Raw genomic sequence first — 27,635 nt, 5'->3', positions numbered from 1 at the left:
AAACAGTAGAACTTGTTGAATTAAACCCTTTCAATAAAATTATTTCTTTTGCTATACTAAATCTTCATCTTACTCTCTCTCTCTTTTTTTTTTTTTTTAACCGGTTAACTAGGGTCTAGCAAAGAGAGAGGAGACATCTCTGTTCTCTATCAAGACTTTCTAAAACAGTATGGTTACCCTATTTGACAGACAGGGAAACTGAGTCCAAGAGGGTTAGGTGACTCACCCAATGAAGAAAAGATGGAACTTAAATTTGAACTCAGATTGTACAACCCTTAATGAAATAGCCTAAAAATGATGTTCAACTGTTTCCCACGTCCTACCAAGACACGTTGAACTGGAAACTGAGCTGAGGGAGAACTGAGGAACTGGAAATATGAAGAAAGGGGAATGGCCCCAGTGGATTTCCCCAGATGAATTCAATCTATCTTTATTCAGTCGGGAGATTATAGGTTATATAATCACCGCCACCCCACCCCACCCCCACCCCCAGATAAAGCAATCTCTTCCTTGATGGCATCCATACCCGGAAAACTTGAATCCCAGGGTGTTCAGATTTCTGCACAGCTGATTTCCCAGAATGTATTTAGGCAGGATCTGGTACCCTGGACACAACCCCTCGACCTGGCACCATGGAGCTGAGAGGGGCCTTCACCATCTTTCTGGCACTCTGCTTGTCTTGTCTGCTCATCCTCATCATCTGGAAACGGACCAGCAAAGGGGGGAAGCTGCCCCCTGGTCCCACACCGATACCTTTCCTGGGGAACCTGTTGCAAGTCCGTACTGATGCCACTTTTCAGTCTTTCATGAAGGTGAGTCTGTCTACTCCTCTCATAGAGCTGGAAGCAATTAATTCTATAGACAGATAATGTAGAAATTTCTGACTTCTAAAACACAGGCTCTTGGAAACACAACCTTAAATGTCTGGAATTTCAGAATCTGAAACTCTTGGAAACACAGACTCCTAGCATGTTAAACCTTAAGACTCTCACAACCTCAGGACTTTGGAATAACCTTACCTTCTATCCTTAAACACAAGAACTCTTGCACTCTGTTGGTCTTTGAACTTTGAGACTCAGTGTCACGAAATCTTAGGATTCTAGAAATTTAGCACTTCAGAGGCAGAAGCATGGATCTTGGAGTTCCATCTCATCCAGGTCCATTATTTTATAGATGCAGAAACCAAGCCTTGTGGCAGCGTTGGAGGATCTTTCCCAGGATGATAGAAGCCAAGGCTTCTGAGCCTTTTCCTCAGTAGTCTTTCCAAGCCCAGAGCTCACCTTTATCTGTTAGTCCCACATTTCTATCTCCTTGAAATCTCCATCTCCTAAAATTCTTGTTGGTTGTTACTTGGTACTCCAATCAGCCTCCTCCTCTTATGTCTTCCTTCACTCTCAGCTCAGGGAGAAATATGGCCCAGTCTTCACTGTGTACATGGGTCCCCGGCCGGTAGTTGTTTTATGTGGACATGAAGCAGTGAAGGAAGCCCTGGTAGACCGAGCAGATGAGTTCAGCGGCCGTGGAGAATTGGCTTCAATAGAGCGAAACTTCCAAGGTCATGGTAGGTAACAACAACAACAACAAAAATAAAAACAAAATGTAATCACAAAGTGTAATGTACTTCTATGTCCCAGGTTCTTTGATAAGTACTCTAAATGAATTATTGCAGTGACTCCTCTGAGGGAGCTATTAATGTCTTACTAATTTTGCAAATGAGGAAGTCGAGGGTGAGAGAGGTTAGATAATAACAGTCAGTGGTAGAACCATTTTATTTTAAACCCAAACCATCTGACTCTAGAATATCTTCTGTGTTACTTGTGTCCTTATTTTTAATGGATTAGTGACACTCTTTGTGTACTCACTCAAGCCCTCATAGCCAACCTTACTTCTTATTTTCCTATACGTACATACACACCCAACCCATAAGTCTCTGCATCCTCCCTTTAGATAGATACCTTTCTAATGTTACCTACACATCCATCTCTAATTGCCCACATCCTTCAATTCCAAGCAGCCTCACAACATTCTTTTGATACTTCCATCCATCCATCTATCCCTATACTTTTCCTTCCACCCTTCCATTTTTCCATTGATCCATACATCCACCAAAACAATCCATCCATCCATTAGACTTTCTATACAAATATCTTTCCATCCAATTGATCTATACATTTATCAATTAACTTTCCATTTACCCATCTATCCATCATTCCATCCATCCATTCATTTATCCTTCCATCATTCATCCACCTATTAATCTTTCAATCATCCTTCCAGCCATTTATCCATACATCTGAAACCACCCATCCATTAACCCTTCACCCATCCACTAAGTCTTTCATCCATCCATTCATCAGTCATTGCAGTCATAAACTCTTTCTCCCATTCATTAATCTATCAAAATCATTTCATTAAATTTCCAAATACTAATTCACCAATCCATGTACATCTGGAAACTTCTAAATACTGCTTACTGCGTGGTAACTCCTTTTGTGTAGGTATATTGATGTACAGGTGTGATCTTCTGTGTACGCTTATGTGTTTATGTCTAGAGAATCCAAGTAGAACATAGAAAATAGAAGTAGTCTCCCCATTCTGGTGTACTCTATATGGCATTCTATCTATATCTCCCTCCATATTCCTATGCATCCATCCATCCTATGCATCTATCCAGTTCCAGGTCTCTATCTTGTAAGAAACTCTCCTTGATCTCCCCCAATCACTACTAGCCTGATTTCCTTCACCTCAGTCCTGGACTGTTTTTGAGGTCCAGTAGGGAGGGAACTTTAGTCTCCCCATTAAGCCTGGGAGGTTGGAAAAGCATCCCCGAGAGCAGAGTTTACAGCTGTCATATTCTGGCACCCTCCCAGTCCAGCACAGAGTTGGGCACAAAAAGGAGTGGAAGCAGGAGCCTGACACTTAGATTCTGGCAGGTGTAGCTCTAGCTAATGGAGAACGATGGAGGATTCTCCGACGCTTCTCCCTGACCATTCTTCGGGACTTCGGGATGGGGAAGAGGAGTATTGAGGAGCGGATCCAGGAGGAGGCTGGCTTCCTACTAGAGGAATTACGCAAGAACAAGGGTATGGGGGCCACAAGGGGGAGGGCTGCAAGGGGGCTGGGTGGTTGTAGAGAGCTCAGTCATGACAAGATGGGCCTTGGTGGGAGAAAGCTTTGGAATGAGAGAGGATGAAAAAGATGGAGGATTTACTGAGATTTCCAGCCAGAGTCCATGTTAAAAGTTCACATGGGGCTTCCCTGATGGCGCAGTGGTTGAGAATCTGCCTGCCAATGCAGGGGACACAGGTTCGAGCCCTGGTCTGGGAAGATCCCACATGCCGCGGAGCAACTAGGCCCGTGAGCCACAACTACTGAGCCTGCGCGTCTGGAGCCTGTGCTCCGCAACAAGAGAGGCCGCGATAGTGAGAGGCCCGCGCACCGCGATGAAGAGTGGCCCCCGCTTGCCGCAACTAGAGAAAGCCCTCGCACAGAAACGAAGACCCAACGCAGCCAAAAATAAATAAATAAATAAACAAAAATAAAGGAATTCCTTTAAAAAAAAAAAAAAGTTCACATGAAAGACCCTTAGGGATCACTTGTCCAGAGACTTGAATCAGTGGATCTCCAGGGGTTTTTGAGCTCCTGATATCAAATGCAGACTTTGGCGATATGTGAGTTTGTGCCTTTTCTTAGTGACAGGGTTAAATTTTATTACATCTCTCTGTCTATCTATCTATCTAGGTATACATTCACACATATACATACAAAAATACATAATTTTGGTAAAAACCACGTAATGTAAAATTTTGCCAGCCTAACTATTTCTAAGTGTACAGTTCAGTAGTGTTACATATATTCACATGGTCGTGAAACAAATTTTTAGAACTCCATGGATGCTAAATGGTCTGCATAGAGACTTTGAAAGTTCACGTACCCCTAGAAATTATTTGCAAAACTGCATTTTTGTGAATATATGCATTGTTTTAGAGAAATTGCCCCCAAATCCACTGACCTGACCGGCATCCTATTTTATAGATGGTGCAGCTGAGACCAAGGGAAGGATTTTCCTAATAGCTCAGATGGAATCATTGGTAGAGATAGAGAGATCAAGCCATTCTTTTTTTTTTTTTTAATGTGTCCTGTACCACCACTTCTTTCCCAAATGTGTGACTCTCCAGCACAAACAATTAAATACTAATAACAAAAAATAATGATTAAGCTCCACTAGCATTTTTTTTCAAGTTTTTTAAAATAAATTTATTTATTTATTTTATTTATTTTTGGCTGCATTGGGTCTTCGTTGTTGCGCACGGGCTTTCTCTAAGTTGCGGCGAGCTGAGGCTTCTCACTGCAGTGGCTTCTCTTGCTGCGGAGTACGGGCTCTTAGGCACACGGGCTTCAGTAGTTGTGGCTCACCGGCTTAGTTGCTCCGCGGCATGTGGGATCTTCCTAGACAAGGGCTCGAACCCGTGCCCCCTGCATTGGCAGATGGATTCTTAACCACTGTGCCACCAGGGAAGTCCCTCCACCAGCATTTCTTGTGTTTACTACATGTCAGGCATTGTGCTAAGTATTTCACATGAATAATTATATTGAATTCTCATGAACCAATGAAGTGGCTACTAAACAAACTTGCAGATTGGGAAATCTAGACTCAAAACACAAAAATGAAGTAACTAACAAATGCTGTTAAGCAGTTGAGTCAGGACTCATATCTGCAACTGAATGATTTCACATCCCATGTTCCTACTCATGGCCTCCAACTTCCATCACCCAGGGGCCCCCATCGAACCTACTTTCTTCCTGAGCCGCACTGTCTCCAATGTCATCAGTTCCGTCGTCTTTGGAAGCCGCTTTGACTATGAGGACAAGCAGTTCCTGAAGTTGCTGCAGATGATCAACGAGAGTTTCATCGAGATGAGCACACCCTGGGCCCAGGTGCCCACCAGCCACCTCTCTGTCCACCCCCCAACCTGAGTTAACTAAGCCCCTGCCTCTACCTCACTTATCCTCCCCACAATCCTGGGAGGCAAATATCAAAATGTCCTGGGTCTCCAAGAAGCAAAGAGCCTCATGCAAGCAATTCTCAGACCCAATGCTGGATGTTGAGCCCAACTATTTGACTCCAGACTCAGCCCATGCTGGCCTCTGGTGCCCATTGTTGACAAATCCCCTTTGCTTATTCCCCACAGTTATATGACATGTATTCTGGAATCATGCAATATTTGCCAGGAAGACACAATCGCATCTACTACTTGATAGAGGAGCTCAAGGACTTCATTGCCTCCAGGGTCAAGATCAATGAAGCATCCCTTGACCCCCAAAACCCTCGAGACTTCATTGACTGCTTCCTCATCAAGATGCACCAGGTACCTCTTCCTCTTCCCCCAATCCTTTCCTCTCATCTCCTCAATCCCTACCACCTACAACTTTAAACTCATCTGTAAACATATTGACAACAAAAAAGCAAGTATTGTTTCACATGGTTTACTTTTATTTATAGATGAGATATAGAAACTGTAAAGGCATAAACTCTTACACTCTTAAACTTTGAATCTAAAAATTCTAAGAACATGGAAACTTAAAATCTTACACCTTTCTAATCCTATATGCCAGAGACTTACAAATATAGAAAAGTAGAATGAGTCTTTAGAGTCTTAGAATTGGCGGAGCTCAAACATTTAAAGTCTAAACTTTTGAGTTTAAGGTTAAAAGTTTAAAGTCTTGGATATGCAGCAATTTAGAAGCTTAATACCTCTATATCATGGATACTTAGAATTTTAGAAATTTATATTTTTTTATTGTAGAACCTCTGTACTAGGCAGTTTTAAATTTTGTTACCCTAATGTCCTAGAACTTTCAAAGGCAATGTCCTGTCAACTTTCTGACAAAGCAATCTCTACTTTTTTCTCCTTCATTCTCCCCACTGTTCACTACACTTCAACTATACCGGCAACTATGCTGGCCTTCTCTTTGTTTTTTCTCACCCGACACACTTTGTGGTTCCACGCCAGGCACACTTCTGCCTCAGGACCTTTGCTCTGGCTGTTTCCTCTCCCAGATACTCACCTGGTTCACCCATCTTTTGTGTTTTCACAAAGCCCTACCTTATACACAGGGAGAAAATAAGATAGAGGCAGAGAAGGGTGATTCTATTTATTATCCCTGTCATTTTCAGGATAAAAACAATCCCCACACAGAATTCAACCTCAAGAATTTGGTCCTCACCACTCTCAACCTCTTTTTTGCTGGCACTGAGACTGTGAGCTCTACGCTACGCTATGGGTTGCTGCTAATGATGAAGCATCCTGAGGTAGAAGGTGAGCGTCCACCTGAGCTGCTTACCTGGTAACTCTCATTTCCAACAGGAAAGAAGACATCATCTTGAAACCTTAGAACCCTACAGCTTTAGACTCTTCACACTTTAGAAACTTAGGATGTGTAATCTCAGAATCTCTGGCTTGGAAGGCCGTTTAATTTAATCTTCTGCTTGGTGCTTGTAATAGTTTATGCAGTAAATTATGAGAAACTTAGTAGCTTAAAACAACAAAAATCTATTATCTTACAGTTCTGGAGTTCAGAAGTTCAAATAGGCTTTCACTGGATCGAACCAAGGTAGATCTGATTCCTTGCTTTTTCCAATTTCTAAAGCTGTATTCCTTTCATTCCTGGGCTCACGATTTTTCCCTCGACTCCAAAGCCAGCAGCATAGTGCCTTCAAATCTCTCTTTGCTTCCAATGTCACATCTTCTCTGACTCTGACCCTTCTGCCTCCTTCTTATATAGACATTTGTGATTACATGTAGGGCCAACCTGGATTACTCAGGATAATCTCCCCATCTCAAAATCCTTAATTATATCTGCAAAGTGCCCTTGGTCATGTAAGGTAACATTCACAGGTTCCAGGGGTTAAGAGGTAATATCTTTTTTTTTTTTTGGCCACACCACGTGGCATGCGGGATCTACCCCAACCAGGAATCGAACACGTGCCCCCTGCATTGGGAGCGTGGCGTCTTACCCACTGGACCACCAGGGAAGTCCTGGAGGTAATACTTTGATGGCCATTATTTAGCCAACTATAGTGCCAGAATCAAATAGAATCCATCACCAGTAAATTGCAATCTGGTCTGGTTGGGTAACTCCAGTAATGAGAAATTCATTACTCACCAAGGAAAATCCCCAGTTTTGGTCCTTTTCCCTTCTTTTTTTTGTTTTTTTAATTAAATAATTAATTTATTTTTGGTTGTGTTGGGTCTTCGGTGCTGCACATGGGCTTTCTCTAGCTGCGGCAAGTGGGGGTTTCCCTTTGTTGTGGTGCACGGGCTTCTCACTGTGGTGGCTTCTCTTGTTGCAGAGCACAGGCTCTAGGCACGTGAGCTTCAGTAGTTGTGGCACGTGGGCTCAGTAGTTGTGGCTTTCAGACTCTAGAGTGCAGGCTCAGTAGTCGTGGCAAACGGGCTTAGTTGCTACACGGCATGTGGGATCTTCCCAGACCAGGGCTCGAACCCATGTCCCCTGCACTGGCAGACGGATTCTTAACCACTGTGCCACCAGGGAAGTCCCCCCTCTCCTTTCTAATGCAGTTCAAAACAAACAAACAAATTTCTCTTGTTACAGATAATGGGAGAGACTAACTTGTTTCCACTCAAACTCATGTAGTCCCTCCTTCATTGTCCAAGTTGTCTTTTACAATCTAAATCATCAAATATTTAATGGACATCGTCTACGTGCTAGGCACTATCCTAATTACTTGCATAATGGATTTTATGTAAAATTTACAACTCTATGAGTTTGTTAGACCGTCACGTCCATTTTGAAGATGAAGAAACAGAGGCTCAGAAGGTAAAGTCATTCGCCCCAAGGTCACTCATCCAGGAAGTGCAGAGAGGAGTAACTGCACCATTAGTGTTCTTAATCACTGTCACATCATTGTTGTCATTTGCTTCAATCCTGTCCTCGTTACCTATTTCCCAGCCTGTCAAAAATCTGTGCATGGCAGCTCAGCTGGGAGCAGGACACTGCCCTGAGCATCAGCCTTCCATGGTTCCTCAGTGTTTTCAAGATAAAGATCAAATGTCCCAGCTGACATGCAAGGCTCCACTCCTGCCTCCTGGTCTGATGAGTGTTTATCAGCCCCACCAATTCTTATTCTTGTCAGGTTTTAAGAATAAAGAGACAGTTCAAATACACATGGCCTGCTCCCTCAGGGTCCACAGGTGCTGAAGATACAAACCCACAACCCAACCCTGGTCTCTAGAAACACCTCCTGCATCATTGTCTGTTATGTTTTCTGGTCTCTTCCAGCCAAGATCCATGAAGAGATTGACCAGGTGATTGGACCACACCGGATCCCAAGTGTCGATGACCGGGCCAAGATGCCCTACACAGATGCCGTGATCCATGAGATACAGAGACTGACAGATATCGTGCCCATGGGTGTCCCCCATAATGTCATCCGGGACACTCATTTCCGAGGCTACCTTCTGCCCAAGGTGGAGTTGTACCTTCATTGTCACTTCTCCCTCCACTGTGCCCCTCTCTCCTCTGCATTCCCTACCATACGCCATACCTTCATACTCCAACACTGATTTCTCCTAACTGCCCCCATATTCATCCCAGGGCACCAACGTGTTTCCTCTGCTTGGCTCAGTCCTCAAAGACCCCAATTACTTCCGCTACCCAGATGCCTTCTATCCCCAACACTTCCTGGATGAGCAGGGCCGCTTCAAGAAGAATGAAGCCTTTGTGCCTTTTTCTTCTGGTAGGTGTCTATGGTCTGAGTCCCTACCACCACCACCCCTGCAGAAACATGCTAGATATATCCCGCAACCCTTGGTCTGTATTTGACATTCAGGTTTGAATGAGAAGTTGAATGCTATTTCATAGAATCATACAATCCTAGAATCCTAGAATTCCAGAATGATGGAATATTAGAACCATTGACTCTGATAATTAGAAAAGTAATAGCACTAAACAGGGGTCAGCATATTTTTTCGAAGGACCAAATAGAAAATATTTTAGGTTTTGCTGGCCATATGGCCTCTGTGTGAACTGTGCAATCTGCACTACTCAGCTCCACCATTGTACTACAAAAGCAACCATAGACATTCATAAATAATGAGCATGTCTGGGGAATTCCCTGGAGGTCCAGTGGTTAGGACTCCGAGCTTCCACTGCATGGGGCCCGGGTTCGATCCCTTCTCGGGGAACTAAGATTCCACAAGCCACACAGCACCGCCAAAAAATAAAAGAGCATGTCTGTGATGGATGCCAAAGAAAACTATAGACATATAGACAATAAAATTTGAATTTTGTTTAATTTTCACATCACAAAATATTATTTTTCTCTGATTTTTTTAACCACTTAAAAATGTTAAAAGATTCTTAGTTTGCAGACAGTACAAAACAGGCAGCAAGGAAGATCTGCCCAATGAACAGTAACTTGGTAACTCAATATCTTAGAACAATTGTATTTTAAGTGTAAGCCACATTGAACCTGGTGTCAGTGCAGTGTTAGGAAACAGGACCCCACTTCACCACTTACAAACACCATCAGTGGGGCCATGAATGAGTTACTTCAGCTCCCTGTCTGTAAAATGGAGAGTAATCTCTCCAACCCATTGGAAGGGTGACTGACAAACAGCAAGCACTATTTTTTTTCCCATTTTTATTGGAGTATAGTTGATTTGCAATGTTGTGTTAGTTTCTGCTGTACAGCAAAGTGAATCAGTTACATGTATACGTATATCAACCCTTTTTTTAGAGCAAGCACTATTTAAGTGTGACGTTTTATCTTCCCTCACCAGTTTCTGGCACCTAGTAGGCACTTCATAAACCTTTAAGAACTGGAAATGAAAAGAATCTTCAAATTCGTGGATCCTTTAGAACCATTCATTCCATGCTAGAATCTGTTCGAATTTGAGCCATCAAAGGAGTAGCTTCCACGTGTTGAGCCCCTATAAGTGGAAGATCCTAGCAGAGCACTAACTATAGAAGCCCACTGCATCTTTATAATAACCCTAAAAAGTGGGTGTTATCATGACCCCAGAGATGCTGAGGAGGCAGCTGAGGCGGAGGGGTGGTGGGACCGGAACACTCTCCCTGCTCCCATTATCCCGTGCAGCTCTGACCCTCCCTCCCGCCCTCTTCTATGCCCACAGGAAAGCGCATCTGCCTGGGCGAGGCCATGGCCCGCATGGAAATCTTTCTCTACTTCACCTCCATCCTTCAGAACTTCTCCCTACGCTCGCTGGTGCCACCCGCTGACATCGATGTCACGCCCAAGGTCTCGGGCTTTGGCAACATCCCTCCGACCTATGAGCTCTGCCTCACGGCCCGCTGAGCGCCCCCTGTTGGATGTGGCAGGAACCGTCGGAGAACAGAGCCCTGCCCACGTGTCCACACGCATCCAACCTCTTCATCTTCCTGAATTCTCACAACAGCCCTAAGAGAAGGCACTATTACACTGTCAAGGGACACAGGTCAGCGAGGTTCACCCAGAAATAAGGAGCTGTGTATCTTCTACATCCAGCAGAAAAGCAATGCCCTGTCCAAGACTTTGGCAAAGGCTTGCAGATTTTAAGTTCATTTGTTCACCTCCAGCTAGGTTTCTGACTGTACCAAATTCTTGTTGTAGACTCCATACCTTTATGTTGTTCCTTTGACTTTTCCCTGATAAAGACCAAAGGCAGCCAATGAAGAATAAACATTATAAAATTTTTAAATGGTATAGTGCATTAGAAAAGCAAAGTACGGAAATGGGCTAGAGAATTCCAGAATTGGAATTTTAAATTGGTGGCATGGGTGGTTTCACAAGGTAGCGAGGAGCAAGCTGGGCAGATACCCGGGAAGGGAGTGTTCCTGGCAGAACAATCAAGAGAGCAGAGTCATAAGGCAGAAGACTATGTGTGTGTGCATGAATCCACAAGGAGACATGTGGCTGGAGTAGAGGAGGAAATGAGAGAGTAGGAGTGAATGAGATGAGGCAGAGGGTTAAAGGGCTGGATTGTGTGGGGCCTCGTGGCCTTTGGTGAGGACCTGAGCGAGATGGAGGTCTTTGGGAAGGTTGGTGAACATAGGGTGACATATATCGACATGTTCTAAATGGCTCGCTCTAGCTGTTATACAATGAATAAACTGAGGGAGGGAGGGGGGACAAAATCAAGGACCAATTAGGAAGCTACTACAAGCAGTGATGTTGGCTCAGACACAGCAGAACCAGTGGAGGTGGGGAGAAGATGATGGATTTGGGATTTATTATGATGCATGAGATTGCAGGGTTTGCTAATGTATTGAACACGGGGCATGAGTGAAAGAGGGGGTTCAGGTATCACTCTAGGGATAACAGTTCATCCTTTATAACTTCTCTCTCAACATGACACCTCCCAGAGGCTCCCAAGTCCCCTAACAGTCAAGGTTCCTATTTTTAATCAACATAAAATGTCTTTGGCTACTTTAAGTAGAAAAGTCTGCTAGCTATTGGAAGGTGATTGGTTAGCTCACAAAATCAATAGGAATTCTGGAAAGCTAGGCTAAGAATATGAGTAGGAAAAAAAAAGAGCTGTGCCAGGAGAACATCAGCCAAGGTAATGACCAGAACCATCCAGCTAGGGGCTGCTGCTGCCACTGCCACCCCACCCAATTCCCAGGCACTGAACACTACTGCTTTGGGACTCTTGACCCATTGAAGCCACTGTGGACAACTTCCTAATTGTGTCTGTGGTTTTGTGTCACATCCTCCAGCAAGAGTCAAAGTTCCCAGCAGGATGATCCAGTTAGCCAAGCCACAGTCAGAATGTGGTGAGGAAGAATTAATGGTACCCCTTCAGCTGTTGTGGTGGGAGACAAAGACTTTCCCCTGATGAAGAGTCACACAATATGGGATTTTCCAAAATTGGAAGAGTTTTGAGACTGGGTATGTGATAAAGAACAAAAGTCATGATGGACAGTATGTAAATTGCATCCTTCAGGAAACAGAGGTTTAGACAGAGCTGGGAGTGCATCATTTTATTGGGGGGTAATGTGTGGGAAAGACAAAAGAGGAAGAAAGCAGAGTGGGTCAGGAAAAGTCTTCAGACCAGGATACAGATCTGACACCCATGAAAGGAAAGAAGGGAGGGAGAAGAGTTGGGCAGTGAGAGACTAGGACCACCATGGAGAGTCACCTAATGGGTACCTCTGTAGTGAAGATTGCTGTTAGGGGTGTCTCACATTGGACAAGAAATGGTCATGCCTTGTACCCACCTTCACTTTTATTGATGAGGAGAGTCAATTAGATACTTCCTAGAAATTCCAAGAGCTATAAGGCACTGTAGTCATTCAACACACATCCCTATTATAAATGGGGCCCTGTGGAAGGAACTGATGCCATAATGGTGACCAGGATAGATTCATTCAGTGACCTCATGGGGCTCACAGTGAAGTGAAGAAGACTAACATCTCTGGACAGTGACAGCAAGAGTAGCCAGGGCTCTGATGGAAGGACAGGATAGTGTCGAAGGCTATGATGCAAGAAGAGAAGCCCAAGGGTTTGGGGTGACACCAGATGGTATGAGAAAGTTTTGAGAGAGTCAATATCCCTTTTATTTCCTTGGAGTAAGTTCTTCTCAGAAATTAGGTGAATCAATTGTCTTTATACTTTCACTGGTAGGAAGAACACATCAGGATATATGAGTCAGAGAGGACATTTTCTTTACTTTTTTTTGGCTTTTAAAAAGGTTTTATTGGGATATAATTCACATGTCATAAAATTCACCCACTTAAAAGTGTATAATTAAATGTTTTTTGATACATTCATAGATAGGTGCAATCATCACTGCAGTCGATTTTGGAACATTTTCATCACCTCAAAAATAAACCTCATACCTTCTAGGTGTCACTCCCCTACTCTGTCACCCCACACCCCACCCTAAGCAACAACTAATCTACTTTCTATCTCTATAGGTTCTCTGTTCTTGACTTTCATATAAATGGAATCATGCAATATGTGGTCTTTTGTGACTGGCTTCTTTTGCCTAGCATAATGTTTTCAAGGTTCCTGCCAGTGACAGTATGTATCAGTATTTTATTCCTTTTTATGGCTGAATAAATTCAATTGTATGGATATACCATAATTTGCTTATCCATTTTTCTGTTAATGGATGTATTAGCTTGCTAAGACAGGTAGTTTCCTAGGTACCATATCAAAATATCACAAACTGAGTGGCTTTAAAAAAAACAACAACAGAAACTTTGGCCATGGCTCAGGACTTGGCTCCTGAAAATAACCCCCACTGGCCTTCAAAGTCAAATGTTCTGGGGGCTCATCTTCCTGCTGCAGGACCCCCTGGCTGGGGAGCCCAATGTGGGGTTTGGAACCCCTCGGTCCTTGGCAGGAATCTCTACAATTGTAATTGTCCTCCTGTTTGTGGGTTGCCCACCTGGGGGTATAGGTCTTGACTATGCTGCATCTCTGCCCTTCCCACCCACGTCATTGTGGTTCCTTCTTTATACCTTTAGCTGTAGAATATCTTTTCTGCTAGTTTTCAGGTCTTTCTCATCAATAGTTGCTCTGTAAATAGTTGTAATTTTGGTGTGCCTGTGGGATGAGGTGCGCTCAGGGTCTTCCTGCTCTGCCATCTTGGCCACTTTAGCAGGTGTTCTATTAATAGTTGCTAAATAAATGAACCACGTGTCCAAATTTTCTTTCCATTTCCCAGTCCTACTCTGAATAGTCTCTCCTCTTAAGAGCATAGCTTTTCTAACACTCTCGCCAATGAAAGTTACTCATTCAACCACCTCCAATGAGTCTCAGGGTCAGAATTAGGTTCAATACCTCTTATGTCTCAACACCATTTTGACATTCTTGAGCACAGACATAACAGGTGTTTTTAAAATTTTGTCTGCTAAATTCCAACATTAGGGTCATGCTAGGGTTGTTCTCCATCAATTTCCTTTTCTCTTGAGTATGGTTATATTTTCCCGTATCTTCATATGCCTAGTAATTTTGGATTTTATCCTGGATATTGCAAGTGGTACATTGTAGAGACTCTGGATTCTGTTATGTTCTGCTGAAGAATATTGATTTATTTTGTTTTGTTTTCAGGGAGCAGTTAATTTGACTGAGCTCAAAGGCTCAGCTCTGAAATCTTATTTCAGTTCTTTTAGCCTTGGCTGACACCGCTTGGAGTTTTCCAGCACATAAATAGCTCAACAATCAGTCAGAAATTTGGACACAGTTTATACATAGAATTTGGGGCTCCCCCTCTCTTTCTCTCTCCTTTTTTGAGGTTCTACCACCACTACCACCAGGTGTTATAATCACCCTAAACTCTGTCTTCTGGTTCTTCAAGTCAGAAAAATTCCAATGTTTCTATCTGTGTTTTAGCCACCTCCACGGCACCTTCCAGGGCTTGCCTTCAGGCCAAAATGTATAATAAACAGGAAATTCTCTTCCTCTAGCTCCCTTCAGTATCTACCTGCTTTATTCACTTTTCGGCAATTTCAGGGAATTGGGGTTTTTTTTAATGTTTTATTCTGAGTTTATAGTTGTTATTTTCAGGATACTTGTCCCTATAGAAGCTACTCAACCATAACCAGAATCAGAAACTCCTCAGAGCACGTCTAGAGTATGACCACAACATCCACTTATAAAAATTCTTTCTGGGCTTCCCTGGTGGCACAGTGGTTGAGAATCTGCCTGCTAATGCAGGGGACACGGGTTCGAGCCCTGGTCTGGGAAGATCCCACATGCCATGGGGCAACTGGGCCTGTGAGCCACAATTACTGAGCCTGTGCGTCTGGAGCCTGTGCTCCACAACAGGAGAGGCCGCGATAGTGAGAGGTCCGCGCACCGCGATGAAGAGTGGCCCCCGCTTGCCACAACTAGAGAAAGCCCTCGCACAGAAACGAAGACCCAACACAGCCAAAAATAATAAATAAATACCACTTCTGTGCAACGACTCCCACATTAAAAAAAAAAAAAAAATTCTTTCTTTTTTGAGTCTGCCTCCTTCATCCCTGTCATCTAGCAAACTTTGCCCCCTCTCTCTACTCCAAGACCTGACATTCTTCTGAGAAGGAGCCACTTCAGTGGCCATGGGCATGAGCTGTCCAAACAATCAGACAAAAGGAAACTTGACTTTGTTCTCTTCTTTGGCCTTCTACTTCACTGCATTCCAGCCAACACTCCCACCAGCCCTACCCTGATCTTTGTCATCACTGCAATCTGAAACACAAACATCTCACTCCCCGACCAAACCCCTTGTTCTCCAGGCTCACTCACCATTTCACTGCCAATAGCCTGGATGGTAACACTGGTTGAGCAGGTCTTTGGTTAATGTTCCAAAGAATACAAAAACAATAAAAGGTCAAGTCTCCTCCCTATTAAGAGACCTTTTAAATATACATCTTTAACATTTTGGAATGTTTTGTTTCAGGCTTACAAGGAAGTTTTTCAAAAACCACAGGCTATCAAGGACAGTTTTCTGATGGTTCATAAAGAAGAAAAGGTGGAGCTTGGCAGTCTAGAGTGGTGGTGAAGAGCATGAAAGTTAGAGTCAGTCACACGAGGCCATGTTCAGGCTCTACCTTTATTGCCTGTGAAACCCAAAGCAACTCACTTCCAACTCTTTGGACCTTACTTAACTCATTTGCAAAATGGGGATGACAAAACCAACACCATAGGCTTGCTATGAGGACTTTAATAAGATCACACTCATTAAAAATTTCACACAGTAAGATGCTAAGTTCAATGAATGATATCACTATTGCAGTACTAGTATTTAAATTTAAAACAAGAAGGCTAACTTAAGATTCTCATTTGGGGAATTCCCTGGCAGTCCAATGGTTAGGACTCCATGCTTTCACTGCCAAGGGTGCGGGTTCAGTCCCTGGTCAGGGAACTAAGATCCCACAAGCCGCACGGTGTGGCCAAAAAAAAAAAAAAAAAAAAGATTCTTGTTTGGAAATTTGTTGGAACTAGTTAGAGGTGGTGGTTTCTCAACACGGTGAACGTACCAAATGCCACTGAACATTTTATGGTGTAAAAATTTCACTTCAATTTTTAAAAAAAGATTCTCATTTGGACAGGGTCATACATTTCAGGCACACTTGTGGGCATGAGCCAGGTTCTTCCTAAGAGTTTTGGTTCAGGCTAGGGGGTAGAGGATAGAGAGTTAATTGATAAAGTTGGGACAGGGAGCAGGGAGGTGTTACTGTGAAATATACCTGTTCTGTTCCATCCATCTCACATATCCAAGACCTGGCTTGGACCGCCCTGCTCTCTTCCCTTACCTGTGAACTCATCCCACAAGACCCAGTTCAAATGACACCTCCCCTACCAGGCCTTCCCAATCCTCAACCCTAAGTAGTAATTTATTACTAATAATTACTAATTAAAACTAATGGCATCATTGAGGACTTTAATTTATCCAGGTCTGCTCTCCCACTAGTCTAAGAAATCCCTAAGAGCAGGGACTATGCCATGGTTCAACACATCCAAAGTTGAGCTCGTTTTCTCTTGCCTCAGACCTGCTCTTGACCTGTGTCCCCAAACCAATAAACAACACTACCATCTCTCCCCAACACTAGCCTCCTCCCTCACCACAGCAAAGTCAACATATAACCAAGGAAGAATTAGTTCTTCCTTCCATATCTTTCTCCAAGCCACCCTCTCTCCCCATCCCCATGGTCCTGTCCTCTCTCACCTGTAGAAGTCACTTCCTCATCTCTCGGCTTATGGTCTCATCTCCAAAAATCTGAAGAATCTTTCTGAAACACAAACCTGACCACTTTGTTCCACTGCTTAAAAGCCTTCTGTGACTCCCCGTAGCTTCAGGACAGAGTCCAAACTCCCCCAACCCAGTTGCATATGGTCCACCAGATCGGACACCTGCTCATGGCTCCAGATTCACCAGTGAACATGGCCCCAGATCTCTGTGCTCTAACAAGCTCTCAACCATGCTCCACGGGCCTCTGGCCTTTATACAAGCTGATTCCTCTGCCTGGAACTCTCCCTATCCTTCCATGGAAAAATTCCTACTGAGCCCTCTAGTGGTTTACCCAGAAGCTACACGGTTGAATCAGGTGTCCCAACCCTGAGCCCCGCCATCTTGACCTTGACCTTTCTGCCTGTGCCTCCTCATCCCAGCTCTGAGCCCTCTGCCTGTGCCCCCCCATCTTGACCTTGACCCCTCTGCCTGTGCCTTCTCATCCCAGCACTATCCATTCTGAGCTGTCCTTGCCTGGTGACTGATCTGTCTCCCCCTCTGGAGTGAGAGCTCCATGAGGGCAGGTCCCAGGGCTGTCTTGGTCACCCCTGTGCCCTCAACATCACCCAGCACAAGCTGGCATGAAGTAGTGGGTTCAATAAACACTGGTTGAATGCCTCTATTAAAAGGCTTAAGAGCCTGGGGATAATACTGTGGGAAAGAGAATTTTCTGAGAAGAAGTTGATCCAATAGGAGTGACCTACCTCAGAATGTTCTCAGGACACATCTGTCCTATGGAAGTTTTTCTACTTAGTATGACCCTTGAAGACTGAAGGAGGTAATATCCTGAAAAATAAGGGAACTATTTGTTTGTTTGTTTTTTAAGAAGGGAAATGGAGGGACTTCCCTGGCTGTCCAGTGGTTAAATATTCACCTTCCAATGGAGGGGGTGCGGGTTCGATCCCTGGTGGGGGAGGTAAGATTCCACATGCCTCACCGGCAAAAAGCCAAAACATAAAACAGAAGCAATATTGTAACAAATTCAATAAAGACTTAGGGAAACGGAGCTGGGCCAGGGCTCTTGGAATCCAAACACAGACAGGAACAAGCAGGTCTCAGACATTCCCATGTTCACAACATGGCCTGCGTGCCTACACACCACACCAGAATAAACACACAAAAACATCCATACACTTACGTATAGTCACAAGTTGTACATGCACACACATAGGTGTGAATACACAGTCTACGTGTTGGACCCAGAGACACACATGTAAATATCCCCCAACAGACATATATCCCAAAGCATGTACTCATGTTACCCACAGGCAGATGCAGAGATTGGCAAGCATTCAGGCACACTGGCAACGGACACATTCACATCCTGTCAGGCACTCACACAGATGTGCACATATAGCCATAAAGAGGTATGGATACTCACTTATGCACAAACACACACTGCACAAAGATGCATAAGTGATAGGAGTCCTGTAACTCCTTGTTCTGGCAATATTGGCCCTTTGAGTTTATCTTGTTCTTTGTTCTTGGATCACACCACACATACCTGGACTTAATCTTCACAGTTGGTGTTTACTGGGGATAACTAACATTATTAAGGAAAAATGTCAGCGAGGGAAAAACAGCAGGACCACTCCTCTTTTCTCTACTCCCACTTTCAGCATCCCAGGGCCCCTCTCTGTTTCTGACACTGGAGTTTACCCAAATCTCTCCTGACATAGTTCTCTCTGCCTGTTAATAACAGCCCTGACACACCAGGAATCACGTCTAACGGGGACTTCACACACCCTCAAATACAACCTTCTCTTCCCAAATACTCCCTTTCCACTGGTGGGGAAACCCAATCGCAGGAAGGGGAAGTGAGTGCAGAGCAGGAGAGAAAGGGTTCACATGTGTGCCCCTTGCCCACTCTCTGTTTTCTGTCCTCAGTATACCCACATGTAAAATGGGAAACATCAATAATAATAATAATAATAATAATGGAAATGATACAATCGATGTAGTGGGCTTCCCTAAGGATCTGGGTTGGGAACCTTTGGGGCTCTCTGTGAATTCTAATCCTTGAGACAGTTGGGATTTTTCAGTATCATATTGGTGTTTATTACTATTTCCAAGCTCTGGCCAGTCCCTCTGCCAGCTGAGACCATGAGTTACTCTTCTCCAGTTCTGTGGGAAGTTCCATGGAAGTGCAGCTATGGTCTTCTACCTCTTGCCCAACCACAGAGAGTCAGTTCTATGACCCCTATCCTGACCTCACTTTGAGGTCCCAATGAGAATTCTGGGAATCAAGAGGCAGCATTGTGTCCAAAGTAAAAGCAGGTCAACATCTGGGGTCAGATGCTGACTCCATGATCCAGCTGGACTCTCCTCCCAGGAATACCGCATCCACAGCCCGGGGTCCTTTCTCACCTCAAGACCCTCAAACCCATTCCCTGGAATCTCCCCCCACTATGAGACCCTTCAACCTACATCTCTCCTCACCAAAAGACCCCCAAATCCACAGCCACATGTCCTGTTTCATTCTAATACCATTATATCCAGATCTTTGAATTCTTCTTTCCCAAGACCCCAAAATCCACCACTTTGGGGTCCCTTCTTACTCTGAGATCCCAAATCCAAAGCCCAAGGGCTCCCCCAAGCAAATATTCCAAAATCTTCAATTCTGGAACTTATCTACTGCCCTCCGCAGCCTAGGGTAGTCCCTCCCGAGGGAACCACAAATTCCATGTTGGGGCCCACTCTCTGTTAATCTGATCTGAGGTCCCTCTCCTCCTTCCTTGCTGGCTCTGTCCCAAGCTAGGTGGGGAGCATAGTGGGGGGTATAGTTGGGAGGTGAAATGAGACAATTATGTAATCAGGACCAAAGCCGGCCCTTCTCTCCCAGGTAGTACAAAAGCAAACCATCCCAGACATCACCAACTGACTGTCACCCCCAGTGCCACCATGCTGGCCTCAGGGCTGTTCCTGTGGCTTTGCTGGCCTGTCTGACTATACTGGTCTTGATGTCTGTCTGGCGGCAGAGGAAGCTCCAGGGGAAACTGCCTCCTGGACCCACCCCTTTGTCCTTCATCGGGAACTACCTGCAGCTGAACACCAAGCAGATGTACAACTCCTTCATGAAGGTGTCCCAAGGCAGAGAGATGGGTGGGATGGGATAAGGGTGGTGGCCTGCCCAGTTTGGTTGGGGCCTTGTGGCTGGGAATTGACAATGTTGGACCAGAGTCATAGGAAAGGAAAGGGGAGTTTTAAAGATTCAGTATCAGGGTCCTGGCCAGGAAAGACCACATCTTGGGATGTCCAGCTCCTTGACCGTCAGAGCCTGTAGGGAAATGCATCTCGGTATGTGAGATCTGGGTCCAGGGCCAGTTCAGAGTAGAGGCTGCTCTCTAACCACTCCCACTCACCGCCATCAGATCAGCGAGCGCTATGGCCCTGTGTTCACGGTCCACCTGGGGCCCTGGCAGGTCGTGGTGCTGTGTGGATATGACACTGTGAAGGAGGCTCTGGTGGACCAGGCTGAGGAATTCAGTGGACGAGGCAAGCAGGCTAACTTCAACTGGCTCTTCAAAGGCTATGGCGAGGGGGACCTCGGAGCGGGGAGCAGGGGGGTGTGGTCAGGCAGACTTGATGGCTTCAGTGTCCCCAGCCTTCTTCTCCTGACTCCCTCTGGTATTCTCTGTCCCCATTCCTGTTCATTGTTGCCGCCCCCTCTGTCTCTAATTTGTCTTAGCATTTCTGCATCTCTATTTCTCCCTGACTCTCTCTCCCCTATCTCCCTGTTGTCTTTCACTAGATGTCTCTTCTTTCTCTGTATCTCTTAGAAGCTCTTGGGACTTCTGCTTTGGAACCCTGGTCCTCTATCTCCATATGCCTTTTTGTCTTTTTCTCCTTTTCAACTTCTGTGCTTCCCCAGGCTTCTCTCTCCTTCCCTCTCTCTCTTCTTTCTTAGTCTTAGAATCTCACATTATTTCTGTTTCAAAATCCCCATGCCTCCATCTCCTGGTAACAGTCTCTCCTCCTCCCAGACCCTCTCTGTTTCTCTCTCCTTATTTTTCTCTCTTCTCCAGCTCAGTTTCAGAATCCTTCACAATTGTTATATCCGCCTCCCAGATCTCCAAGTATCTCACTTCCCCTCCTTCCCTCCTCTGTCTCTTTCTCTTCCTGTGAGTGTCTCTGTATCTCTCTTTTCTCGGTGTTATCTTTCCTGCCTCTCTCCTTCTGATTCTGTTCTTGCAACTCGGTCTCTATCTCTTTCTGCGTTTCTCTGAGTTGTATGTCTCTCTCTGTCTCTGTCTCTCTCTTTCTCCCCCGCCCACCCCGCTCCTTCCCTCCCTTGCTTCCTCCCACCCTCTTTCCCTCCCTCCCCACCCCTCCCCGCTCAATCTCCCACTCGCTCGCTCTCTGCCCACCTTTCTCTCGCTCTCTGTCTGGGCCAGGGGGCTGATCTGGGCCTGCCCCGCCCCTCTCTGCCCCGCCCCGACGCCTAAGCTCCCTCCGCAGGCTTGGCGTTCGGCAACTGGGAGCGCGCCAAGCGGCCCCGGCGCTTCTCCATCACCACACTGCGGGACTTCGGCGTGGGCAAGCGCCGCATCGAGGAGCGCATCCAGCGGGAGGCGGACTTCCTCATCGAGGCCTGCCGGGGCACGCGCGGTGAGTGGGGGGACCCCGGAGAGCGCGAGGAGGAGGAGGAGGAGGAGGAAAACAGCCGGCACCGACACACGCATTCTGGCCCCGGAAGGGGTCCAGGTTGGGCGAAGGCGTTTGGCCTCCCAGCTCTGGGGTCTGAGGCTGGAAGTCTGGCTCAGCACTTCCGTGCTCTCCTCAAATTCGCAGACTGGCATCAGACCGCCAAGCTGACTCTCCCCCAAATCCCTGTCTCTCCCCAACCCCACCCCATCCCCCAGGCGCTTTCCTCGATCCCACCTTCTTCCTGAGCCGAACCGTCTCCAATGTCATCAGCTCCATCGTCTTCGGGGGCCGCTTTGACTACGAGGACAAAGAGTTCCTGTCATTGCTGCGTAGGATGCTGGGAAGCTTCCATTGCACAGCTACGTCTACCGGCCAGGTAACCCGTCCCAGCCTGGCTCTACCATGCCTCTACCTCAACCTGCCAACTGCTCCTCCACACCAGGACAGGCGCCCCAAACTCCCATCCTCCAACAGACAGGATCCCCTCAAAACCAGCCCCCCACTCTCGGACAACTGAACAGTTGCACCAGAACCCGGGACAGGTGCCCAATACTCAGTCTCCAAGCACACCTGGATATCTCAAAAGATGCTCCCCCCACCAAAAAAAAAAAAGAAAGAATGAAAAAAAATAGACACTGCAGGCAAGATACATGTGCTCAACCCAGCTTTCTCTTCTCACCAGCGCAGGTGTCCTCACCCCAACTTACCTTAATATCTAACAGATGCTCCCTTTTAAGATATTCTATCTTTGCATCTGAATTTCTTAACACCTGGACAAGTGATCACCTCAGCCCTCTTCCTGAACACCTGGTGCCGGAAAATTCAGCCCAGCAAAATCATTTGTTATCTACACAGGTGTCCCAAACCAGCCCACTGGAATATCTAGACAGTGCCCCCTACCCAGCTCGCTTAAATATCTCAACATTTAGACAGGTACCCCAAACCAAGACCCCTAAACATGTAAACACCTGGACAGATTGTTCCCCAAACACCCAAATAAGTGTCTTCCAGCCCAGCTCACTCAAATACCTACAGAAGTGCCCCCTATTGGCCCATTTGAATATATGAACACCTGAACAGGTATCTCCCCGCTTTAACACCTGCACAGCAGCCCCACTTTAATACCTTAACACCTGTACAGAAGCCCCCAATCCAGATTCCCTAAATATCCACACAGTTGTTTCCAACTGAGACCACCTGAATGCCTAAACACTTAGGTGACCCCCCCCCTTCCAAGTCCCACCTAAATAGCTAAGCACCTGGACAGGTGTCTCCCAAGCCAACCTCACCTGAATATATGAACACCAGATGTATGCTCCAATCCAGCATCACCTGAACATCTGAAACCTGGATATGTGTCCCAGTCCATCTCACTTTAATTCTTGGACAGGGTCTCTCACACTTAACTCATGTGAAAACTTAGATATCTATTCCCATCCAGCCCCATCGAAATACCTAAACATCTGGGTAGGTGCCTTTAACCCAGTGCCTTCCTTGCCCTGCGACAGGTCCGACTCCCACTGGGTCCTGAGCACTGACAGCTGTCCTTCGCTTCCCTTCTTCTCTCCCCACCCTCAGCTCTGTGAGGTGTCCTACTCAGTGACGAAACACCTGCCAGGGCCCCAGCAACAGGCATTTAAGGAGCTGCAGGGGCTGGAGGACTTCATAGCCAAGAAGGTGGGGCAGAGCCAATGCGCTCTGGATCCCAACTCCCCATGGAACCTCATCGACTCCTTCTTCATCCGCATGCAGGAGGTACACGCCAGCAGCCAGTAAGGAGAGGTCCAAAGCCAAGCAGAGGGAAAGCAGGCTGGGGGTGGTGGAGAACAGAGGCCCATTGAAATCATCCCCCATCCTAATAATTCTCACAATCCCAATGATAATTAACCATCACTGTTCCATCTACTGAGCCCTTGTCCTCAGGCAGGACTTGTGCATGCAAATCATAATAGCAAGCATTTCTACAACACTGCCATGTGCCAGGCACTAATTTAAGTGCTTTACGGTATCCGCCTATTTAGCACGCACGACAGCTCTTGGAGTAGGCTCTCTATTGTGACCCCAATTTTACAGATGAGGAAACTGAAGCCCAGAGAGTATAAGTGCCCAGTCTGAGGTCACACAGCGAGGAAGCAGTGGACCCTAGCTCAGACCCTTCTCTGACTCTAAGGCTGGTGCTTTTCACCACCTTGCACGCACCTTTCGTTCCCTGGTTATCAGATACACCTGTGTGGACAGGGGACCTGGCTTTACTATGCAACAGTGGAGGGTCCCCACCCCCATCTGGTTGTCAGTCTCCCTTCTATGATGAAAGGAGGTGGGGCTTTATGGAGTCTGAAGTTCAAGGTGAAAGGACCCAGGGAGGGATTTCTCCATAGTGAGCGGCAGTATTTTCAGTGAAGGAATATGATGCTGTCGCTTAAACTTCTGCCTCTGTGTCTCAGAAAAATGTGTCTCTCTTTAACGCTCTCATGCTGTCATGCCATCTCTCTGTCCCCCTTTCTCACTCACTGCCTCTCTCTAGCCCTCTGTTTCTAAACATTCCTACCATTTAAAAAATGACAACTAAGCTGATAATTAAAGGACAAATAGTCAGCTGGCAAAGAGTGTGAGGAGGGCATTTGGGGGCAAAGCCTGCAGCCTGGGCAAAGGCCTGGAGGCCCGGAGAGAGCCTGGCAGAAATAGAGTCCCTCGGACTTCCCTGGTGGCGCAGTGGTTGAGACTCCGCGCTCCCGCTGCAGGGGACACGGGTTCGATCCCTGATCGGGGAAGTTCCGCATGCCCCAAGGTGGGGCCACAAAAAAAAAAAAAAGACAAAGAAATAGAGTCTCTCTTCCCACCTATGGTCTGGATCTAAAAGAGTCAGGTCCAAAAGGAAAACCCCCAGAAGGGCCCTGAGAGCCTGGGGGAGTGGGCTCGGCCTTAAGCCCTCTCTCCACGCAGGAGAAGAACCCTAACACGTAGTTCTACTTGAAGAACCTGTTGCTGACCACACTGAACCTCTTCTTTGTGGGCACTGAGACGGTCAGCACGACCCTGCTGCTCATGAAGCACCCGGATGTGGAGGGTAAGGCTGGAGGGGGCAAGGAAGTGGGGGCCACAGACCCTCAAAATTCCTCTAAGCCCGCTGCAACGGTCCCACCTCTCCCAGGTCCCTGGACCCTCAGACATGCCCTGCTATCCAGGGACAAGGTGATATTCGCTGATAGGCACCAGCCGAATTTCACCAGCTGTTAAAATATTGAAAATATCTGAACTGATCGGTGTATAGTTCCCACACGGAACCAACCAAGTGCCCACTGCCTGCTCCTCCAGACCATCCCTCAAGACTCTTCCCTTGCACCCCCCCTATGATTTTGGCAGGACCAGGTGAACAAGACCCTGCACCAACAGTGCCTATGGCCTGAATGTTCTATGTCCATGTCACACGTGGATGTCATGCATGTTGTACCTACTTGGACAATCATCCCTGCCCTGAGTCCTCACAATAGCTAAACACGTTCCCCCTCCTCCCCAAGCCAAAAGCCATGAGGAGATTGACCACGTGATTGGCAAGAACCATCAGCCCAAGTTCAAGGACGGAGCCAAGATGCCCTACACAGAGGCGGTGATCCACGAGACCCAGAGACTCTGAGACATGATCCCCGTGGGCCCGGCCCGCAGAATCACCAAGGATACCGAGTTTCGAGACTTCCTCCTCCCCAAGGTGCTGCCCCACCCAGCCTAAAGGGATCTCCAACCCACTCCCTGTGACCCCGCACCCCGTTCCCCTTAGAAGCTTCCCAGCCCCTGTCCCGCTCCCTCAAAGACTTTCCCAACTACCGTGTCCCTTCCACCTTCCCACTCAGAGACTCCTGAATCCCATATCTCCCCAGACCTCTTGCCTCAGGGAATATGAACCCTATGTCCCCCCAAAAATCTTGTCTCAAGAGACATAACCCCCTTGTTCCCCCAACCTCCTGCCTTGGGAGACACAAACTGCATGTCCGTGAAAACTTCTGCCCCAGGAGACACAGGGCCCATGTTCCTCAAACTTCTCTTCTCAGGGGACATGAACCCCATGGCTGCCAGACTTCCTGTCTCAGGACCATGAATCTCATGTCCCCCAAAGCTCCTCCCTCAGAGGACCCCAACTCCCATGCCTCCCACTTCCCTTCGCCTAGGTCACACAAATTCCCCCTCCACCCCCAGGTGCTTTCAGCACACCCATCCCCAACTCCACCTTATCAAAGTCCCCTCCGTCCTCCCAACCAGGGTGCCGAAGTGTTCCCTATGCTGGGCTCCGTGCTGAGAGACCCCAAGTTCTTCTCCAACCCACGAGATTTCAACCCCCAGCACTTCCTGGATGAGAAGGGGCAGTTTAAGAAGAGTGATGCTTTTGTGTCCTTCTCCATCGGTAAGACGCACTGCCAAGCCAACACCACCAGGGGCCTCCTTCATCTCTAAGGTGTAACCTAGTATCTTTCTCCAACTTGGAAGTCCCTCTTACCATATACCCTGGAGCCAACCAGCTGCAACCCCCGTAACTACCAAGAACCTGGGCCCAGGCAAAAGAAAAGGGATGATTGTACCCATTTCAGAGATGGGGAATATCATGGCCCAGACTGAGTCAGAGATTTGTCCAAGGTCACTTAAATTCTTCAGATTCCTAGAAAGGCGATGGCACAGCAACCATATTTGATTGTGTATTTGAGGAGAAGGGGAACCTAAAGTTCCCATTGCTACAGCCTGTTTTGCTTCACCCCACCCCATGTTCTAGGGAAACAGGCTCAGAGAGGAGTAGCAACTTCTCTGAAAATCTCTCAGGCCTCGATATTCCAGCCCGTCCTCCCTGGGAGAATACAGCTGGGGGTCGATAGTGGGGTCAAGGTAGCAATGAAAACAAGCCTCACCTCCATGCCTCCCCCCTGTTCCTTCAGGAAAGCGGTACTGTTTCGGAGAAGGCCTGGCTAGAATGGAGCTCTTTCTCTTCCTCACCACCATCATGCAGAACTTCCGCTTCAAGTCCCCACAGTCACCCCAGGACATCGACATGTCCCCCAAACACGTGGGCTTTGTCACCATCCCACGAAACTACACCATGAGCTTCCTGCCCCGGTGAGCCAGGACTGTGCCAGGGTGGGGCTGGTGGGAGGAGCAAATGGGGGCGGGAGGGGCGGGGCAGGAGGGGCGGGGCGGGGTTAGGGGAGGGGTGGGGCTAAGGATGGGGGAATGATGGACGGGGGTCAGGGGAAGGAAGGGGCAAGGTGGATAGGAGAGGAAGAAACAAACAGACTCTGTTCACCTTGCTAGAGGTGGGTTGAGAGGAAAAGAAACCTTATACTATACTTTGAATAGTAACAATAACAGATATTATTTATTGAGCAAGTACACTGTGTCAGCTCTATGCTAAAAGCGTCATATACTCACCTCACTTAATGCTCACAAACCTATGTCACGGGGAACAGTATTCATGCCCATTTTACAGGTAACAAAGATGAGGTCCAGAGAGTTTAAGTCTCTATCTGAGGTCCCACAGAACACAAGTAAGTACTCAGCAAGTACATGAACACAGATCTGTATAGGGATGGCCATACTTAACCCACAGCCGTTTGGGGGGGATTCTTAAAAAGCACCCCTTCCTCAAGTGAAAAAACAACAACTTATCATACTATTACACAACCTGAACAGCTCTGTCCAGGAGATTTTTTCCAGAGCCCTGACAGGCAGCTGACCTGGCTTCACTACACACTTGCCCACACCCTTGCCCACTCGTGCACACTTTGGATGCCAGAGCATATTTCGTGCCCACCACCAGATAAGGCTACTGTGTCTGATCAGAGTCAGACCTGGGGACAGGAGTCAGACTTCTTAATGAAATGGGTGGGAGAGAGAAACACTTTCAGAGAAAATGCCAGGAGAAGTTTGGTAGCAGCACAGCCATGTCTGTGTGTGTGCGTGTGTGTGCGCATGTGTGCAAAACTTGCCACACTTGAAGGACCAGTGATTGAGGTCAAGTGAGAGGAAATCTGGTCCTTTGAACCCTGCAAGTTTCATAACAGGCTATGATTCTCAAGTTTCTCAATTTCCATGATCTGTGTTTGGCAACTTGGTTTCCACAAATTGGCTGCTTCCTACTCATTGGAGGGAAATAAGGATCCACAGGGTCACACTCTTTATTATTACAAACACACTATTTAACAATCCAGAGTCAGAATCAAACTTTATCCATCCCTGTGCATGTCACCTTAAGAGGTTTCT

General features: G+C 46.6%; 3 protein-coding genes and 1 long non-coding RNA gene across 4 annotated transcripts in view; 3 read left to right on the top strand and 1 right to left on the bottom strand.

Annotated features, from left to right (window-relative positions):
• Positions 1–27,635, top strand: part of ACTMAP (actin maturation protease) — a 345,587-nt gene that overhangs the window by 238,331 nt on the left and 79,621 nt on the right. The window lies entirely within an intron of this gene.
• On the top strand, positions 633–10,342 carry LOC133078627 (cytochrome P450 2G1). The gene is made up of 9 exons (XM_061173731.1): positions 633–812; positions 1,399–1,561; positions 2,934–3,083; positions 4,778–4,938; positions 5,193–5,369; positions 6,179–6,320; positions 8,305–8,492; positions 8,620–8,761; positions 10,161–10,342. The coding sequence occupies exons 1-9, from the start codon at positions 633–635 to the stop codon at positions 10,340–10,342; spliced, it is 1,485 nt and encodes a 494-aa protein (XP_061029714.1).
• Positions 4,299–21,689, bottom strand: LOC133078628 (uncharacterized). The gene is made up of 3 exons (XR_009697913.1): positions 21,630–21,689; positions 4,797–4,887; positions 4,299–4,476 (listed from the first exon to the last, which is right to left on the bottom strand). It is a non-coding gene; the product is annotated as an uncharacterized LOC133078628 (long non-coding RNA).
• LOC133078625 (cytochrome P450 2A13-like) lies at positions 19,650–26,496 on the top strand. Its single transcript, XM_061173730.1, is given in 11 exon segments — positions 19,650–19,668; positions 19,671–19,828; positions 20,120–20,282; positions 21,207–21,356; positions 21,611–21,771; positions 22,974–23,150; positions 23,710–23,712; positions 24,339–24,462; positions 24,914–25,101; positions 25,650–25,791; positions 26,315–26,496. Coding segments are annotated over 11 exon segments (1,467 nt in total).

The sequence above is a fragment of the Eubalaena glacialis genome, chromosome 18 (assembly GCF_028564815.1).
Source record: "Eubalaena glacialis isolate mEubGla1 chromosome 18, mEubGla1.1.hap2.+ XY, whole genome shotgun sequence".
NCBI classification, from domain to species: domain Eukaryota; kingdom Metazoa; phylum Chordata; class Mammalia; order Artiodactyla; family Balaenidae; genus Eubalaena; species Eubalaena glacialis.
Note: the sequence above shows the minus strand (reverse complement) of the source record. Positions and strands in the feature narration are given on the sequence as shown.